General features: G+C 47.4%; 1 protein-coding gene and 1 pseudogene across 1 annotated transcript; one reads left to right on the top strand and one right to left on the bottom strand.

Moving 5' to 3' along the window:
• Positions 1–354: 354 nt before the first annotated feature.
• On the bottom strand, positions 355–14,375 carry Tsnax (translin-associated factor X). Its single transcript, NM_022262.3, is given in 6 exon segments — positions 355–2,032; positions 4,692–4,819; positions 8,827–8,957; positions 13,329–13,443; positions 13,873–13,977; positions 14,280–14,375. Coding segments are annotated over 6 exon segments (873 nt in total). The 5' UTR covers positions 14,296–14,375; the 3' UTR covers positions 355–1,654.
• On the top strand, positions 10,312–10,670 carry LOC147999613 (large ribosomal subunit protein eL27 pseudogene; annotated as a pseudogene).
• Positions 14,376–20,440: the final 6,065 nt, after the last annotated feature.

Raw genomic sequence — 20,440 nt, 5'->3', positions numbered from 1 at the left:
AGGGGAAGTCCCGGACTACATTTCAGGTTAAGTCACCACTCAGGTGCCTCCTTATCTCAGGGCTTAAGGGGAAAAACACGAAACAAAAAGCCTTCCACATTACCCAAGTCTATCTTTGATTTCCCATCTTACCCAAAAACTACATTATTAGATTTACTACATATTTCTAAATGCTATCAAAGCATAGACCCTTGGAACCACAGAGATGGCTTGGCTAGAGTGGAGAAGTCCCTTCCCCCCAAGCCTGACAACACCGACACAGTGGAAGGAAAGGCCAAGCTACACACGTTGTCTCTGTACACACTGCTGTGCACGAAATATAACTTAACTTAAACTTTTAAACCAGACAGTTTCTGTATTTTAATATTTTATTTAAAATTTGCTTTAAATTTCTGTAAAACATTCTTCAATCCATTATTTTAACATTATAAATTCAACTTGACGTAGCTGAAAAACAGACAGCAGGTAACAGGACTGACTGAAACTTAGCATCTATCTTACTGCAGGGAAGACAAAGCCTCATCACACGACAAACAGCTAACTCAGCAGGCATGTGCACGCGTCACTTTCCTGTCCGTGACAAGTTTTGGAAAATTACACTTTCAAAGAACCAGCCTTACAAGTAGATATTCTTTCCAAAAAATAAAACCCAGTATCCAAGTCCTGAAAACTCACAAAACTAGATGAAAACATGTGGTGGTGTCAGCTGCGGGCGACGCTCAAGCCAGGCTCTCACCACGATGGATGACTGACTGACTGACTGACTGACTGACTGACTGGGGAGGTGAACTCACTCCCAGCACTCCCTCCTGAGCTGGAAATTGTCTTATTGCTGAGTTATACACAAGTCATTTTCTTTGGCAACATCACTAGCTAACACCAAGGGACAAGTGTAAAGGTTTGGGCTGTCAGCTCTCCAAGCACTGTGGCTGCCCTTCTGTGGGTCCCAGGATGGCTGGGGTAGGAAAGTGCAGTCCACCTAACACATGACGAAGGGCCTGGCTGCTCACACCCTACAGACAAGTGTGTGGTTAGATACTCAGCATCACCAGGGAAGAGCAATGTCAGCTCCTTCCCACATCTCTGAGAAAGGAACATCTGGACCCATCAATTCCTCAGGAAAGCTGCTTCATATAAATTCAAAATGGCCTAAACTTGACCAAAACTTTAAGTGAATTCTCAATACCACCAAAATTTGCACTTAAAAAATACTGATAGCTTGCACGTTAAAACTGTTGTTCCGTGTGCTAGGCCCACTTTGAAGGCTTGCCATGACACTGCCGAGGAACTGAAACAGGAAGCTCACTCCAGAGGCTTCGCTACACCGTTTTCCCTCCATACAAAGGATCACCCACTTAAGAGACTTCCTTCCACCCAAAATGTCACTCCAAGTTCAAAGTGAATTAAAGTAGGTGTGGCAGAGAGAGCAGTCGGAAGCATGTTCACACAACAATAGTGTAAGCACATATAAACACTGATGCAAATGCACGCGTGTAAGAAACGTCCCTGTGGACTACTTATATACAGCTGTACACACTTCAAACTAGTACACCTGGACACGTCTAAGAAGCCACAATAAAGTCAAACGCACACTCACAACAGCCTCACAACAGCCCCCCAGGAGCTCACGCCTTAGAGAACTGAGCGGAGTTGCTTAAGAAATGCTCTCTTCCTGGTCAATCATCTCCGTTTTCACTGAGAACACATCGGCCAGCATGTGCTTAGGGATCTCAGAGCCCCGGACTTTAAGGGCATAGCAAGCGTTCTCCACTTTGGACAGGCTCTGTTTCAAGGTGTACAGCTTCTTAGAGACCTCGTAGGGCCCAGTGTTGCCAATGAAGGAGAACCCATCGTAAACCTGGCGTAGGAACTGGCTCACTTCAAAGGGGGTGTCAATGTCCCCGTTGCCCACGCTGTTAATGCACATCCGCATCAGCTCTCCAGTCAAGTCGGCCACGCCCAGCAGGTAGTCCACCGGTGTGATCTTCAGTCTCCAGGTAACCAGCTGCTTGTCTTGTCCATCAGCAGGAGGCTGGCAAAAGACAGGAAAGCCACACACATGAAGCACTGAGATAAAGTGAATACTTCAGGCACCACACCATAAAGAACTGGAGTCAGCAGCAGGTCAGGCACACGGATCTTCCCCAGGAGTCACCATAGGCTGGGGAGGAGGAGCTCAGCCAGGCGACTTGGATTAGGACAATCAAATTCCACCAATGTAAGACCAGCTGTGTCCAACTTCCCCCGCCAAGCACAGCAGACTCGTGCTAAGGAAGACTTGCCTCCACTGTGTGACAATCACTATCAGTCTGCTGTTACCCCTCCTGGTTCAGCCGGCATCTCCTTCCCTACCACGCACTGCCCATCAGCTTGCACCTACGGCCAGCTCCTGCCAGCACCGCCAAGCATCCTATCAGTGCCCAGGTCTCCATGTCAGCTCTACATGAGCAGCCAAGACCGAGTGAGCTGAGGAACAGCAATTACAACTACATACAGACTGTGGAGTTTGGCCTACATGGGTTATTCACCAGTCATTTTAGTCAGGCTGCAGTGGTTTTATTTATGTTATGTGTATGAATGTTGTGCCTTCATGTATGTCTTCAAATACTCTTCCAAGCCTTGGGTACTCTGTTCTGTGCCCTAGGCAATCCCCAAACTCTTCAGTCTCAGGAAACAATCGAGCTGGCTTCACAGATCCAGTCATCTGCCAATCACCTTGCACTGCCTATGTGGCTGTCATCTTTCTTACAATCAAAGTAACCTCCCCTGCATGACAGCCACCACACCCATCTTTAACCTCCCATCCTCCAATGTCAAAGGGCAAGTCACATCTCCTCTTGCGTGAACTTAACCTCCGAATGACCTTGACTCTCCTCCCACCTCTCCCAGGACACTGCTTCATAAGACACTCGCCTCTTGGCAAGGTCTTTATCTCTCTCTAACCCTCCTTTCCTCCTCTGTAAACAGAATTGTGTTACCTACCACAGAAGTCTTTTATGGATTAAATAAGACAATATTCACTAAGTTCTTGACAAGAAAGCACTCCGTAAAAGCCAGCTGCTGTGGTCACCGCCACCATCATGGCTCTCTCTACCTACAGCTTCTTTCTAGCAACAAGGCGTGAGTTGTGATTTCTGTGTGTGGAATGTGGCTAGGTGGACTCTAAGCCATTCTGGGCAGTGGGCCTGCAGAGGCATCCAGGAGAGAACCATGCGGTGTCTGAGGAACTAAGGAAGGCACGTTAGAGTAGGACAGGCGGAGACTGGGGAGACAGGCGGGCAGGCAGGCGGGAGACCGCAGAGAAATCTGCACTCCACTTCAGGTTGTGGAGTCTCTGAGAACCAATTAAGGAAGTGGCAGGGCGAATTTCCATTTTTTACTTTGGCTGCTGTGCATCCACAGCACAAATCTTAGTCCTGCTCAAGCCCCTTCAGAGACCCTGAGGCCCAACCGTCTCTGAGAAGAAATAATGGTCTTTGTTATTACACAGGAGGAATGGTTATAAGTTGATTTTAGAGAAACAAGCATAAACAAATTTAAATTAAAATTTGTCAAAATAAATTCTGCTTTCTCAAAATTATTAGTAAGGAAAAATTTGCTTAAAGTCCAAGTTTTGAGATGGACACTTGAGTGTTTGGGAGTATATCGTTAATGTACTTTCAAATGAATTAGCCAGAACTGCTGGGACAAGGCAAACACAGGGACCGTTAACCCCGCTGTTTCTAATGTTTCACCAGATATCATCTTCTCCACATTTCTGTCTGAAGCTTCTCATAGTGCCGATGTGTACCTGGGTCATAATCTCCAAAGTCCTGAGCAGCGCACACTCACCCTGCCTTCTCCCCACCTCTCTCTCCCTGGACTACAGAGGAGCTGCTCGCAGGAAGCTGGCCACCTCTTGCTATGATTCCACCGTGACCGTGTGAATGAAGCAAAGCCACGATGGCCTGGGTCTCATCCGGCCCCTAACAGAGTGAACAGCTGAGCGGCCGGGTTCAGTAGAGGGAGGGCTCCTACCAGGCCACAGCAAGCTGTTAGGCAATTTAACATCTCATTTCACCTTGACTTCCGACAGTTCCTCTGTACACCTATCCTGACTCTGAGTCATATTTTTCAAAAATAATAAAAGGAGAAAATGGAAAAACACTATTCATCCTAACATATGAAGAGAAGCCACCTGGCTGCCTGAATGTCATATTTTCAAATCCAAAGGGGGAAAGAAGTACTTCTTAAAGGTCAAAATGCAAAAGGTTTCTCTCCTCAACTCGGAAGAGCTGGGCGATTGTCTGCAGGCATGCAGTGTTTTGTGAGAGGTAATTGGCTCTCGCCCTGTGACAGCCACTTTAACAATGAACCCTGCTAAGTAAGCACTGCTTCATTAAACCCTTTGCGAGCTGAACTCTCCCATAAAGGCTCTGAGGTCGTGCACCCCGGGGTCCCTGCGCACACCTGGGGTCAAGCAGCACCGGGGATGCCGAGTGCACAGACTGGACTCTAAACCCTTGCTCGGATGCAATGTGCTGCCGTCCTCCCGTCTACAGCCATGCCTCTGGCTCTGTCACCAGTGGAGACACTTGGACCTAGCTTCCCTGAGGCCCTACAAACCCAGCCTCAGGAAGGCAGAGTCTCCGCCAACCATTATGCTGCTGTATGAACCACGGTAAAACTGAGACAGGATTTCCGATTCTCACAGCCTTGCTCTCCTTCCCACTGTCGTCTGTTGTAAACGTCAGCTGCCTGTTGATCTCCTCCATACTGATCAGGGATCGGGTTCTGATGAAGTGTTGAAAGGAGACAGCCTCCACGTATTCCTGGAGTCCTGGAAAACAACAAAGGAGGTTACCAGGAACAAGCTCCAAAGTACGAGTGTCGCCACAGAACAGGCAGCTGACCATCACCTCGCAGGGTGAGAGTGTGGTGACGCCAAGCAGACTGTGTGAGCTGAGGCAAGCACACAAGCACTCGGGGCCTGTGGACCAAAGATGTCCCCAACCCCTTCCTATAGCAGTCAGCGTGGTGACCTGGGCACATGTCCTAACCACTACTACGTATGTGCCTTGGGCCTAACAAGCATAAAATAATTTAATGAGGGACTTATAAACATTGCAGAATAATTAAGAATTGGGTTTTGGGAAAGACACACAATAAATAAGAACATGGCAGAAGGCAGCCGGAGGAGTGATGGCTACACAACTCTGTGAACACACAAATGTCGAACATGTACAAATGGTTAAACTGGTCAATCTCATGTCATGTATCCTATGCCCAAGCACTTACACCCACCAAGTCCCCCACAGCACTCTCTGCGTTGCACCCCAGGCTTCTATATGCTGCATTTACTTTAAACACCAGCTCTTTTGTAAACCAGAAAAACCAGAAAGAGATCTCCTAGGCACGCACAGTGGCTCAGGGGTGCCATTCCAACATTCTGGAGTCTAAGGCACGACTGCCTCAAACTCTCATCCAGCCTCCACCATGCAGTAAGTTCAGGCCAACCTGTAGTACAAAACTGTCTCAATCGCAAAAGAAAAACAAACAACAAGACCTGTCACGGGGCACTGGGCACAGGCCTGTGTTCTCAGCTCTTCAGAGAGAGAGGCAAGAGAATCAGAAGTTCCAAGAAGTTCCTCAGCTGTATCTTGAGTTTGAGGCCAGCCTGGGCTACATGAGACCCACTCCGCTCTCCAGAAAAAGAAAGAGAGAGAGAGAGAGAGAGAGAGAGAGAGAGAGAGAGAGAGAAAGAAACAGAGGGGCTGACTGGCTACGGTTTGTGCCATCTCACAAGGAGTTCAAGGCCACTTGGCCCCAGACACTGCACAGCACTCAGTCTCATGTAGGTGAGAGGATGTTTAAACAAGCTATGTTTCAACTTAATGAAAGGACATCCGTTATTTTCAGAGTATAATCCCCAAGGTGAAAATTTTCAGCCCACTGCCGTACTCCGAACAATGCCTTCCCTGTGTGTCTACCTTGGAGGAAATCCAAAAGGAATTATTTACAGATTCAGCTTCCAGTAACAAAGAACTCTGGAGGTTGCTTTTATGTAATTTGTCCTTTTCCCTTTTATCCGTTAGGACAGATTTGGGGAAACCACCTAAAGGCTTCGGACCCTCACGTTCATCCTCACTGTACCTGAGCCCCACACACTCAACCCGACTCCATGGCAAACCCAGCCCGAGGGCCAACACTTTTGAGAGTTCAAATTGCCTTGCAGGACTTTAATGCTTTCCTTAGAAAACTGCTTACCACAGGTATCAGCCCCAGAGGACCAGGAGCTGTGCTCATACAAAGACTTGTGGGCAGATGTAAACAGCAGTATCCCTCACGAGAACCAAAGGTAGATACACTCCAACGCGCACCACCTGGACGGCCGGCAGAGTGCCGTCTATCTGTCCATGACCACGCCAAAACAAAGTACTGGTGCACGCCACCACACAGATAAACCCTGAAACCATCATCTACATGGCAGACACTGCACAATCCTGTTTGTGTGAGCCGTGCAGATGAGATGACACCAAAGAAGCAGTGAATTCAGGGCTGCTAGGTTTCCTTCAGAACCAGTGTCATCCTGACCAACACAGTGCAACAGAGTCCAAAATAGAATGTCAACTTGCTGAAACAGGATTTCAGAAATGCAAAGAATGTCTAGAAAAGAGAGAGAAACTGGACTAAAATACCCTCATGCGGATGGGCATCCTACTAGTACGCACCAGACATCTGTCTAGAAAACAAGTCTACTGGGGTTTTGTACAAATGCTTAACAAAGTTCTTCTAAAGCTCGCAGTAGTTACTACTGAGGTTTGTAGCATGGAACAAACGTACTGTACTTGAACACCCCTGTAGTGCTCTGTATACGCTTGGCCCAGGGAGTAGCTCGGTTAGGAGGTGTGGCCTTGTTGGAGGAAGTGTGTCACTGTCAGATCCTCATCCTAGCTGCCTAGAAGCCAGTTTTCTCTTAGCTGCCTTTGGAACAAGAGGTGGAACTCAGCTCCTCCTGCACCATGCCTGCCTGGACACTTCCGTGTTCCTCCCTGGGTGATAATGGACTGAACCTCTGCACCTGTAAGCCAGCCCCAATTAAATGTTGTCCTTATAAGAGTTGCTATGGTCCGGGTTGGGGATGTAGCTCAGTGGTAGAGCGCTTGTCTAGTAAGCGCAAGGCCCTGGGTTCGGTTCTCAGCTCCGAAAAAAAGAAAAGAAAAAAAAAAAAGTTGCCATGGTCTCTTCAAAGCAATGAAACGCTAAGACAGTCCCCAAAGTGCTCACTGCATCATCTCCCACTTAAACACAATTTGAAATTGTAGCTATTTTACTCCCAGGTTGAGGCTGGCCTCAGGGAGTGTTAGTCCTGTGCTGGGTTTTATCTGATGCTCAAGTCAGCAGGTTAAACTGAATCTGGAAGAAAAGAGACCAAAGATGTCAAAAAGACCAAGATGAGCTTTGCCAAAACACTCCTGAAGCCTCCATTTCCTTACTCAGAAGAGGTAAAAAAATAATTTAGGGGACCACAAAAGCAAAAGCTGTGGAAGAATGACTCTGTGTAAACAATCTCCAGAACGCCCAGCAATGACACATACCACTGAGGCAGAAGAATGGACACTTTGTACCCATGGCAACCACACATACCACTGAGGCAGAAGAATGGACACTTTGTACCCGTGTCAGTGACACATACCACTGAGGCAGAAGAATGGACACTTTGTACCCGTGTCAGTGACACATACCACTGAGGCAGAAGAATGGACACTTTGTACCCATGGCAACTACACATACCACCTAGGCAGAAGAATGGACACTTTGTACCCGTGTCAGTGACACATACCACCTAGGCAGAAGAATGGACACTTTGTACCCGTGTCAATGACAGTACTACTGAGGCAGAAGAATGGACACTTTGCACTGGTGTCAAGGCTGGGCAAGCAATGTAGACAATTACCTATTTTGAAAACACCCACCTCTAGGTGACCAGACACTCATCTAACCCATCATTCACTCTTGAATAAAATAATTACATTACTTAGGAGTTAAGCAGTTTATTTTACACATGTAAACATCTCAAAACATGGTAAGTATCAGTGAGTAGACTAAGCTAAAACAGTATGAAAATTTGTTTAAGATGCAGGACATTCCCCAACCTGTTAACTTCTCAACAACAGAAGACGTCATGGAAACGTCTTACGTTCCAAGCAGTTAGTGGGCGTGTACTTGTCCAACTGTGCCTTTGGACAGTTCAGTCTGCCTCAGCCCGGGTGCACTGCTGAACCATGAAGCTGTCTGTGCTCACAGCCCTCTCAGGGAAACACCGTGCCCCACTACCAGCACTGTGCTTAATAAGCACAAAACTCCTTAGTTCAAAGCCAGACCTATTTTATCTTCAAGTCAAAAGAACAGCCTTTCGGAGAAACAGCAAAGCAAGCAGTTACCAATGACACCAGCAGCTTTTCATGGCCTCCTGCCATCCACACTATACATACGTTTCTTTTCCTAAGTGCAACTGAAGCAACTTTCACAGTCACAGATGCAGCTCCCTGTGGAGCTGGAGAGCAGGTGCCACTGCTGCTTCTGTTCAGCACTTCCCTGTACAGCCAGGTAAGGCAGCACTGCACACACACAGTGTGTGTGTGTGTGTGTGTGTGTGTGTGTGTGTGTGTGTGTGTGTGTGTGTGAAGTTCTTTGCATGGCATCAGCAGATAGCTCAGTGGGTAGAGCACCTGCCACCAAGCCGATGTCCTAAGTTCAATTACTGAGGCCCCCATGGTGGAAGGAAAAACCAGTTGCCACAAGCTGTGCTCTTCCCTCTGCACACGAGGGCTCCTTCAGACTCACCTGTGGTGACAGCACGATGGAACTGGTGCATGTCTTCTCCTGAGAGCTCTTGGGCTACCTGCAGCATTTTCTGTCTGACCCCATCCAGCTTACTTTCTGATTCAGTCAGAATCTCCTCCATATCAGGAGCACTGGAAAGAGATCAGGAACCTTGAAAACGTCGGCCTTGTGATCAAAATGATAAGAAAAGCCCTATTCATAGCAATCAGCCTCTGGACTTGGCTGCTTCCACCTAAAACAACTCAAATTAATAGAGCGTGCCAACAAAGGTCTCAAACACTGCACCCAAGCACGCGGACATCAGACAGGACAACAATCAGGGTCCTGAAGACACACCCAATGTCCAAGTCAAGGCTTGGAGAAGTTTCCTCCTGACAAGGTAGGAAGGAAGAACCTAGGCAGAGCCAAAGTCCTGAGTTGAAAAGTTGAAAGTTTAAGGAGGTCACGAACTAAGGTCATGGATGAACAGGCAGGGCAGAGAGCAAGGGAGAGTCTCGGGAGGACAGTGCTTTAACACACTGCACTGTAAGGGACTCCCCAAGTCTCCGACTGAGTACAGGTTGCTGCAGTGGCCAGGTACTCGAGTGGGTAGGCAGACAGGCAGAACAATCCCACAGCCTCCAAAGCGGGAAGAGCCCACTCATCAGCAGGACACTGCATGTGCATGAACCGAGTCCTTCAGGCACAGAGAAACTCATCCCAGATGGGCATGGGGGTCCATGTGACTGCAGGGCCAATGTGTGTCTGTGCATCTGTAGGATGAATGGTGTCCTGCAGGTAGGATGAACAGAGGTGACAGAACTGCCACGGTGGCCCAGAAAGCTGGGGTAGGAGGGAAAGGAAGCCTCCTTGTATGCTAAGCCATGCAGCTGCGGTAAAGCGACACAGGAGCAGCCCTTATCTCCAGGGCAGTGCAAGAGCTGACAGGCACCTCAACACAGACCTGAAGTCACCACCTTAGCTGCCATACAGAAGCACCTAAGTGAGTCTGGTCTCCATAAGCTCCAGTTACCCAGTACTATCTGAGAGAGATGATCCAGACTGTTGAGACACACATCGAACTCAATTAAGCAATCACGAACACACACACACACACACACACACACACACACACAGGTACAAAAAATATCCAATCCAGGGCCACTGATGCTGTGCCAGCCTAGATACCTGGAGTTGATTTCCGGACACAGGTTCAAGCAGAATAAGAAAATGTACCCCACAAAGCTATCCCCTGGCTTCCACATGCAGGTAAATAACACATAAAATAATTCTAAAACAGATAACAGTTGCTGGCTGGTGGTGACACAGGCCTATAGTCCCAGCACACAGGAGGCAGAGGCAAACACATCTGAATCCAAGACTAGCCTGATCTACAGAGTGAGTTCGAGGACAGCCAAGACTACACAGAGAAACCCTGTCCTGAAAAAAAAAAAAAAAAAACCGTCCTTCTTTCCTTTCTTCTGGTACCAGCTGCTTGCTGTCGAAATGGGCAAGTTCATGAAGCCCAGGAAATTAGTGCTGGTCCTGGCTGGACAGCACTCCAGACACAAAGCCGTCATCCTGAAGATCACTGATGATGGTACCTCAGACACCCTCACAGCCATGCCCTGGTGGCTGGAATTGACCACTATCGCTGAAAAGTGTCAGCTGCCATGGGCAAAAAGATTGCCAAGAGATCCAAGATCAAGTCCTTCATGAAAGTTTTTAACTACAACCACCTCATGCCCGCAAGGTACTCTGGGGATATCCCCTTGGACAAAACTGTTGTCAACAAGGATGTGTTCAGAGACCCAGCTTTGAAATGCAAGGCCAGGCTTGAGGCCAAGGTCAAGTTTGAGGAGTGATACAAGACGGGAAAGAACAAATGGTTTTTCCAGAAGTTTCAATTTTAGGTATTTTTTTTTGTTTCCATCATTAAAAACTAAAACAAACAAACAGTAAGAATAGTCAGTTCAGACCCTGGGGATAAGATTCAATGGGTGAAGTACGTGCTATGGGACCCTGAAGGCCTGAGTTCAGACCCCCTGAACTCTAGTAAAAGCCCAGCCACAGTGTTGAACATCTTTAATTCCTATGGTCAGAGGAGCCACACGGATGCCTGCAGCTCAGGGCCAGTCTGGGCAAAGCAGCAAGCTCTAGGTTCAGTGAAAACCCTATCTCAAAACAAGTCTAAGTCAGAGAACAGAAGAATCAGAAGCAGCACCCACCCTCCATGTGCACCTGCAAACAGACACACTCAATCCAGAGTGAGACAGAAGCCAGTATGGTGGCACACACCTACAGGTCCACCACAAGAGATGAGAAGGCAAAAAGAACCCTGAGTTCAGCCTGGACTACAGAGACTATGGCTCCAAAGACAACAGAGGGCTGGAAAGAAGGCTCAGAGGGTAAGGCAAGCAGCACAACAAAAGGACAAAGGACAAGAAACAGACAAAGCAAGAAAGAAAGAGAATCCAGACCCATCACTAAACAAACGACCTTGTAAGCGCCCCCACCAGCTGTCATAAATTACCGGGATTGATTTTTAAAATGCAAGAGAAACAAGAAATCCAACTTAAAAGTAGATATGCATTGTTTTGGTTTGTTTTTAAAGGAAGCTGGTGTGGGTATATATGTCTCTAATCACAGCACTTAGGAGGTGGGCACAGGATCATAAGATCCTGTCTCAAAAAAGAAAATCGATGAACAGGGGAGCCAATAGCCAGAAATGAAATGGTGGTAAAATAAGATAGCACTTGGCAGTATCTTCAAGGTCCTGGGCCCAGTCAGCACAGGAAAATCAAAGACTAACACGTGATTGGAACAGAATGCTTCAAAATATTTTGAATAGTAAAAATGCAACAAATATCATCTGTTCTTCCCTAAACAAAGACACATGCACCCCTCTGGAGGCGCCTGGAATTCATCCTACACGAGATGACACACACACCCTCTGCCCAACACAGGATGGAGAGCGGAGGGGCTGACCCAGGAGAAAGCTTCGGGGAGAGAGTGTGAGATGAAATGCTCTGCGGTGTGAGCATCCCTGAATGCTCAGTGCTCTAACCCGATGCCTGCTCTGTTCAGGCCAGGGTCACCAGAGGAAACCTCCCCAGAAAACCAAGATGGCCCCCTGGAGAGAGAAAGTGAAAAGCAAGCAACAGCACAGGCTCCAAGAGAATCTGTTAAAGAACCAAGCAGTCAATGGTATTGCACGCTGTAGGAATACAAGAGCAGACACACTTTTACAATAGGTACAAGAACCAGAAACACACAAGACTGCAATGACACTGAGTGGAAAACTGAATGAGAAACTCACCATAGTTTCACATCTAATTTTTATGTAAACTGACACTTTAATGTAAGAGGTTCTAGAGCATAATCCAAAATTTAGCATATTTTCCTCAGACCATACATATGTATAAGGATGTGTGTGCGTGCGTGTGTGTGTGTGTGTGTGCGTGCACGCGCGTGCGCATGCGCATGTGTATAAATAAATGATCCAAACACAGTATGAAGTCCTTAGGTAGGATAGAAGAACTTTCCCTCCTATTTTAAAATGTTACTTTTGGGACCTGGAGAGATGGCTCTGCACTTAAGAGTACAGACTGCTTTGACAGAGGACCAGAGTTCACTTCCCAGCACCTATGTAGAGTAGCTCACAGCTCCAAGGATGTGACACTCTTGTGCACATACCCACAGACATACACAAACACATTTAAAAACAGAATTATTTTTAACATTTTTTGTGTTTATGAGTATTTTTCCAGCATGTACATTTCTGCCCCATCTGTGTGCCTGGTGTCTGTAGAAGCCAGAGGACAACATCAGGTGCCCTAGAACTGGAGCTGCAGATGGTTGTGAGCCACTGTACGGGTGCTGGGGACTGAGTGTTCTTAACCACAGAGACTGCTCCAGCCCCAAACCCCCTAATTTTTAAAACGTGGCTGCTAGGATTAGCTGATACTCTTTAAAATCCAAAATATATTCTAATATCTGCTACTATCTGCTGCTGAGATATAAAAGGTATAGCTACAATGTATCAGAAAATCAATTTTAATTTTTTAATCATATTTATAATGTGTGTGTGCATGCTCTCATGTTCTATGATGTGTGTGGAAGTCAGAAGCCTCTGTGTGTGTGTGTGTGTGTGTGTGTGTGTGTGTGTGTGTGTGTGTGTTGTATGCATGTTCTCATGTTCCAGGATGGGGGGAAGGACGTCAGAAGCCTATTTGTGTGTGTGTGTGTGTGTGTGTGTGTGTGTGTGTGTGTGTGTGAGAGAGAGAGAGAGAGAGAGAGAGAGAGAGAGAGTGAGTGTGAGTGCATGTGAGTATGTGAGTATGTATTCACATGCTCTCCTGTTCCAGGGTGTGTGTAGGTAAGAAATTTCAGGAGTTGGTTCTCTCTTTTTACAACACTGGCCCAGAATCCCAACTCAGGCAATCACACTTGGCCACAAGCTCCTTTACTCACTAAGCCATCTTGGCAGCCCTCCGAGTGGCAAACTTCAAACATTTACCCACCTTGTGATCCTATGGAGAAGAAAAATCGTCCTCTTACTTTCCACGGTAATATCCCGGCTTAGTTTCACAAGTCGCTCATATTTGTCGTGTCTTGTGTCCAGCTCCTGCTGAAACGCTAGAACACATCATGATACCATAAGCATGCATACTCTTTACTCAGCTGAACAACAGAAAGAATGCATGATGCAACATGCTGTAGTCAAAGCGGAGTAACTGAACGCTATCCTACCTGTGATGTGCAAAACCACAGAACTTGGGTATCCCTGGGGGTTTTAAAGTGGCACTGGTCTGTAAATGAATACAGCAAACTACCTCACTGTCATCTTCACTGTAACACTCTCAATGTTTAGTCCCTAACACTGACAATGGCACAAGAGGACTGGGCTATATAACTCCATCGGTTCTCGCCAGGCGTGCGCTAACTCTGGGCTCAGTGTTCAGCACTGCATCAAAACAACCCCTAAATGCTCCCTACCCCACCCCATCCCACAACACTACAGTGACACGATTGCTAGGGCTTCAGTTCTCCGAATTGGAAACTTACATTTGAAGGCCAGCATCACCGGCGAAGACGAACTGGCATCCTTCCCTTCTCTCCTTTGGTTATGTGGGAAGTTATCATGCTTCCTCTTCCTGAACCCTCCTGGTCCTTAGGTAGAAAAGAAGAGCTGGATGGCGCCCTTGCTACATCGCGCTAGCACAACCCAGACTATCCCCTTCGTCCCCCCTCCCCCCACGCTCCTACCCGCAGGACCCAACATCCCCAACCATACAGGGGTCCCCAAACATGTGCACTGGTGCAGGGGTCGCACAAAGCGCAGGTCCAGACCCCAAGAATGGAGCTGCGCTCGAAGTCGGTCGGCAGGGCCCCCCCGGGGCGTGCTACGGGCACGGTGACAGCAGAGCACCAGTGCCAGGCCCAGCCAGCCCCTCCACGCGCCGGCCCCGCACCCTCTTTGCCGTTCATGACCGCGGGGCCTCGGTTTGCAAGCGCAGGAACCGCAGCCGCCGGGTCAGCTCAGCAAAAGGCCGTCGCCAGACACTGCGGAGCGCGGACAGAGCCAGTGGTGACAGCGCAGACCGCCCTGATCCCAGTAGGCCACCGCCCGGAAGCTGAGCCTTCACGCAGCCTCAGCCGGGAGCTGCGTCCGCCGCGGAGTCCCCCTCGGCCGCACACACTTCCGGTCCGTGCGCCCATCGCTGTGGCGGGCATGAGGGCAGGCGCGCTCCTGCAGCAGCGGAGGTTTCCGGCCCCGCTCCCCGCGCGCTCCCTGTGCCGCACATACTTCCGGTCTGTGTCCAAGTTTCTCCAACGTCTGTGTACGTACCCGGCGCGCTCCCTTAGCCGCACATGCTTCCGGTGTGCCTGACTGTGGTGCAAGCAGTTGAGTGCTCACCTGCCCTGTGTGGTCCTCGTACGTACACGCATGCCCTCCGCTTGTGGTGAGTGCGTGGCACCAGGAGGTGTTGGCCTTGGCCTCAGTTTCCCCCTCTGTCAAATGAGGGTGGTCTAGCATGCCTCCCTCGAAAGGTCATTGAAAAGCAGCAGCCTTAGGATAGATAGAAAAGTTTGGTCACATTGTTAAGCCGCCAAGCTGTTGTTTGAGCAAATGCTACCTCACCTAGCTAGACCTTGGACCCATGGACCCTGGTACCATACCCTCGAGGCTTCCAGCAGCCCTTCATTAAAGAACCGTACCCAACTAAGATTAGCACACAAGCTAATAATAGAAACACAAGCCCAGCATCTTGAGTAAGTTGAGCCATGGGCATTACAGACATTTAGTCACACAGTCTGTTCTTGTTAACTTAAGAACAGAGACAGTTAAGGAATGATATACCTAGAATTAGGCAGTGACGTCAAGGCCACAACAGCATCACAGAAGAGTTTTTCTGACCTCAGTAGCCTCCAAAATGTCTTTTGGCTCAAAAAATAAGCTGTCACCATTGAATCTGCAACAAGCCAGAAGGATTGGGCAACAACAGATGGATGTTGGACACATAACTCTCTTGAGTTTCTGTGAGTTCTGAGCCTATTCACATTCACTAATTGTCTTATTCAGGGTTTGTATTCCTGCATAAAACATGCCCAAGAAGCAAGTTGGGGAGGAAAGGGTTTATTCAGCTTACACTTCCACATTGCTGTTCATCACCAAAGGAAGTCAGGACAGGAACTCAAGCAGGTCAGGAAGCAGGAGCTGAGGCAGAGGTTATGGAGGGATGTTTTTTTTTTTTTAAAGAATTTATTTATGTATTCATGTACACTGTAGCTGTCTTCAGACACACCAGAAGAGGACATCAGATTCCATTACAGATGGTTGTGAGCCACCATGTGGTTGCTGGGATTTGAACTCAGGACCTTTGGAAGAACAGTCAGTGCTCTTAGCCGCTGAGCCATCTCTCCAGCCCATGGAGGAATGTACTGGCTTGCTTCCCCTGGCTTGCTCAGCTTGCTCTCTTATAGAACCCAGGACCACCAGCCCAGGGATGGCCCCACCCACAATAGCTGGGCCCTCCCACCCTTGATCACTCATTGAGAAAATGCCTTACAGCTGGGTCTCATGGAGGCATTTCCTCAAGGGAGCTCCTTTCTCTGTGATAACTCCAGCTTGTGTCAAATTGACACAGGAAACCAGCCAGTACACCAGTATTCCACTATTTTTTGATTGACGATGATGTGGGAGCTACAGGGATTGCTCAGTAGGTGAAGTACTTGGCCTGCGGGCATGCGGGACCCAAGTATCACCCAGAATGCACATAGAGCATCATTGGGGAGATAGAGACACACAGATCCTTGGGGCTTTGTGACTAGCAGGTGGGGAAGTTCTGATCTAGTGAGAGACCTGACTATAAAAACTGAAAAGTCTCTCTCTCTCTCTCTCTCTCTCTCTCTCTCTCTCTCTCTACACACACACACACACACACACACACACACACACACACACACACACACACACAAAGATACCATGGGGAAGGGAGAAGTGAGAAGTGAGCAGGTGAGTAACGCTCTTGCCTTACACCCATGTAAATGCCAGGTAGTGGGTGCAGCCTCCCACCGGTAATTTCTGGAAGAGCTAAGATGAGATCTTGGGGAAGACTAGCCAACACACTCCAGGTTCACGTGAGAGACCCTGCCTCAGTTATTAGCTGGAGAATGATCTAAGATGATAGTCTGTGATTCCTCTAGATCACACACACACATGCTCAATGCATGCATGCATGCATGAGACACACTCGTAAGCAAAAAAACAAATGGGACCTGATCATGCTTTGAGAGAGAGAGAGAGAGAGAGAGAGAGAGAGAGAGAGAGAGGAGAGCGCTCAGATATTGATGTCTTACTCTAATGTCCTCCCAGATTCCAGGGCAGCAGTTGATGGTTTATTAAAAGATAAAGATCGGGGATGGTCTCACTGTCCATACTAATTTACCATACACTGGGAAGTGTACACTTGACACTCCCAAAGCCTCTCTCCCAGTACCTGACTCATCCTTTTCCTGCTGCAGCCCCTCCCTGGTTCAGCTATGGCTCTGCTACCTGAACATGTTTTTCCACGGCTCCCCATAGAGCAAGGGTTTCATCACTTTTAATAATGACCTCTCAAAGTTCTTAATGGAGGTGAATCCCCTGGGCATTTTCCCAGCACTTATTTACATATGTACCTAACCCCAGGCCTCCCCAGGGCCCCAGCTAGCTACACCTTTGTCAGGAAACTTCTCTCAGTTTCTGTGGCACCTTGCCTGGAGAACCCTTCCCAGAATCCTTCCCCTGTCTCCTAGTTTTATTGTTCCAGTCACAAACACAAAGTGTTGGTACAAGTGTTGGTAAGACAGTTGTTTGGGGGTTTTTTTTGTTTGTTTGTTTGTTTGGTTTTTCTTTTCTTTTTTTCGGAGCTGGGGACCGAACCCAGGGCCTTGTGCTTCCTAGGCAAGCGCTCTACCACTGAGCTAAATCCCCAACCCCCAGTTGTTTGTTTTTAAAAGATCATTACCACCCTGAGTCAAGGAGAGGAGGATTTCTCTGTCTTAAATTTGGAGTGCAGTCGTGTGTCCCCCCCCCCCCCCCCGTACTCCCCTCTGTCCCTCTGACTGAAGCCAAAGCCTTTTGGAGGCACCTGCTATTCTTCCGTATAATCGTCCCCCTGCTCACCTTTACAGGAGATACGTCAAATATAAATAGGTTTAGATGCTGAGGGAAATCACAAAGTGGGGTGCTCAGAAGCTGACTTCTTCTCTTTCACATAGTTATCCCATAAACTAGGGATGAGGTCGTGGTAAATTATCAGGATACTGAGTGACAAGTTTTAGGTTGGGTTTGGGAGCTTGGGGAGTTGGTTTTTGCTCAGTTTAACCGTTTAGTATTTAGAGATGGAGGATCTTGCAGGCTGGCCCCAAACTCAGTGTGTAGCTGAGGAAGACCTCGAACTAATCTTTCTGCCTCTACCTCCTAAATGCTAGGATTACAGACATGAGTTGTGACAGCAGTGGCAGCTTGGTTTTTGTTTTGTTTTGTTTCTGTTTCTGTTTCTGTTTTGTGTTTTAGGCAGGGTCTTTACATTTTTTTTTTTTTTGAACAAGCTGGTCCCAAACTCGCCGTGTAAGATCAGGCTGAGCTCACATATTCCTGATGCCTCAGCTTCTTATGCTGACATTTCAGATGTTCAGGCCTGGCCTGACCCTGTGCTTCCGGCTGAGTTACCCCCTTAGCTTCCTTCTCCTCTGGAGACTGAGCCAAGGACTTCACACCTGCTAACGTAGCATTCTGCTGCTGAGCCACATCCCTGACCTTTGAGCCATAGCATTTGCGAGGTCTGCACGGGGTCTGAAGCATATTTCAGGCATACACGTACCAACCTACAGACTTAACTTTCAGGCACCGCCAGGAGGTCAATGAAGTGATGTTTTCCTTCCGTCATCCAAGAGAGGGAAGCCTTGCAATGGGAAATTAGCAAGGGAATAATTTTGCTAGGGTACTTGTAATCAAGAACACAGAAAAGAGCAGACAGTGAGGAGACAGATGGTGTGTCTCAGCTGGGGTTCCATTGCTGTGGAGAGACACATGACCAAGGCAACTCCTATAAGGACATTTATTGGGGCTGTCTCACAGGTTCAGAGGTTCAGTCCATTATTACCAAGGAGGGACCATGGCAACATCCAGGCAGGCATGGTGTGGAAGAGCTGAGAATTTTCATGTGAAGGCAAAAAGGAGAAAACTGTCCCTACCATGGCTAGGAAGAGGGTCTGCAAGCCCACCCCCACAGTGACACACCCACTCCAACAAGGTCACACTTCCTAATAGTGCCACTCCCTCGACCAAGCATATTCAAACAACTCCAATTGTCATGGACTAGCATCTGGCAGTTAAAAGAAGTGTCATTGGTAGAGCGCTTGCCTAGCAAGCGCAAGGTCCTGGGTTCGGTCCCCAGCTCCGAAAAAAAGAAAAGAAAAGAAAAAAAAAAGGAGTGTCATTCATGCTGTGTCACAGAGGAAAGTAAGCTAATTGGAAGAAGCCAGTCCAAAAGGACTACATGTAATTTAATAAGCAAACCTGGTCACTCAGGGTCACTCAAGGCTGAGAGACATGAAGTGGTAGCCAAAGGGTGTGGGCTTACTTTTGCAGTGGTGAAAATGCTCTGAGGTTGACTGTGGTGGTCACACAAATCTGTGAATTACTAACAGCTCTTCCACTGGTCGCTATGGGAATTGTCTGGTATGTCAGCTGTGTTTCAGTAATTGTATTATTCATTAAAGAGCGAGCCAGGAGGCATGGTGACACATACCCAGAATCCCAGCACTTGGAAGGCAGAGGCAGAAGGATCACTGCAACAATTACCCACCTTACGTCTTCAGCCCCAAAGACATGTAGGTCCAACTGCCTATTCAGTATCTTTCCTTGAGTGTCGAATGTAGTTCTCGAAACTAGCATGTCTAAAATTAAATATAAGTATCCTTCAACCTACTGCTTCACCTCCATTCACTGTTTCAGTTTGTCCCTGTTCTGACAGTTGATATCTCTCGTCTGTCTATGTGTCTATCCATCCATCATCTATCTATAGCTATCATCTATCTATTGATCCAGCCATTTATCTCTGTCATCTGTCCATCTATTTATCTATTTACCTATCTATCATCTCTATATCTATCATCTTTCTATCCATCCATCATCTATATCTGTCTATCCTACCTATCATCTACCAATCTATTGATCCATCCATCTACCTACCTATCATCTATCAATCTATCCATCCATGTCTATCAGTTGTCCATCTAATTATCTACCTACCTATGTATCTAGCTATGCATCTATGTATCTATGTATGTATCTATGTATCTACCTATGTATCTATGTATCTACCTATCTACCTATGTATCTACCTATGTATCTATCTATGTATCTGTCTACCTCACTTGTGAGCACAGGCACACACACACACACACACACACACACACACACACATTGACACATATACCTCATCACCATCATATTTGGCTTCCCTTTGTTTACATGCAATTCCACAGAATTGTGCTGCATCTCTAATCTTCAATGTGAGAATATTTGGATCAAGGACGTTTGCGAGATAATGAAGACTAAGTTGGTCATGAGGATGGGGCCTGAATCCAGTATTGATTGATTGATTGCCCTATGGAAACAGAGGAAGGGCCAGAGAGATGACTCAGATGATGCTTGCCTTTAAGCCTGATAGGCTGAGTTCAATTCCCAGGACCCACATGATGGAAAGAGGAAACTGACTCCAGAAAGTAATCCTTCGACCTCCACAAATACATGTGTACACACACAAATAGATAATAGGAAAACAAATAAATGTAACAAAATAAATAATAAATAACCCAGGTATGGTGGCACATACCCTTATTGCCAGTACTGGGGAGGCAGAGGCAGGCAGTTCACTGTGAGTTTGAAGCCAGCTTGGTCTACCCAGAAAATTCCAGGCTAGTCAGAGCTACATAGTGAGACATTGTCTAAAAATAATTTAATTAATTAATTAATTAAAAGATAAGGGGTTGGGGATTTAGCTCAGTGGTAGAGCACTTGCCTAGCAAGCACAAGGCCCTGGGTTCGGTCCTCAGCTCCGGAAAAAAATAAAAATAAAAA

Source organism: Rattus norvegicus, chromosome 19 (assembly GCF_021556685.1).
Source record: "Rattus norvegicus strain SHRSP/BbbUtx chromosome 19, alternate assembly SHRSP_T2T, whole genome shotgun sequence".
In the NCBI taxonomy this organism is placed as follows: domain Eukaryota; kingdom Metazoa; phylum Chordata; class Mammalia; order Rodentia; family Muridae; genus Rattus; species Rattus norvegicus.
The sequence above is the reverse complement of the archived record's forward strand: the minus strand, read 5'-3'. Positions and strand labels throughout refer to the sequence as shown.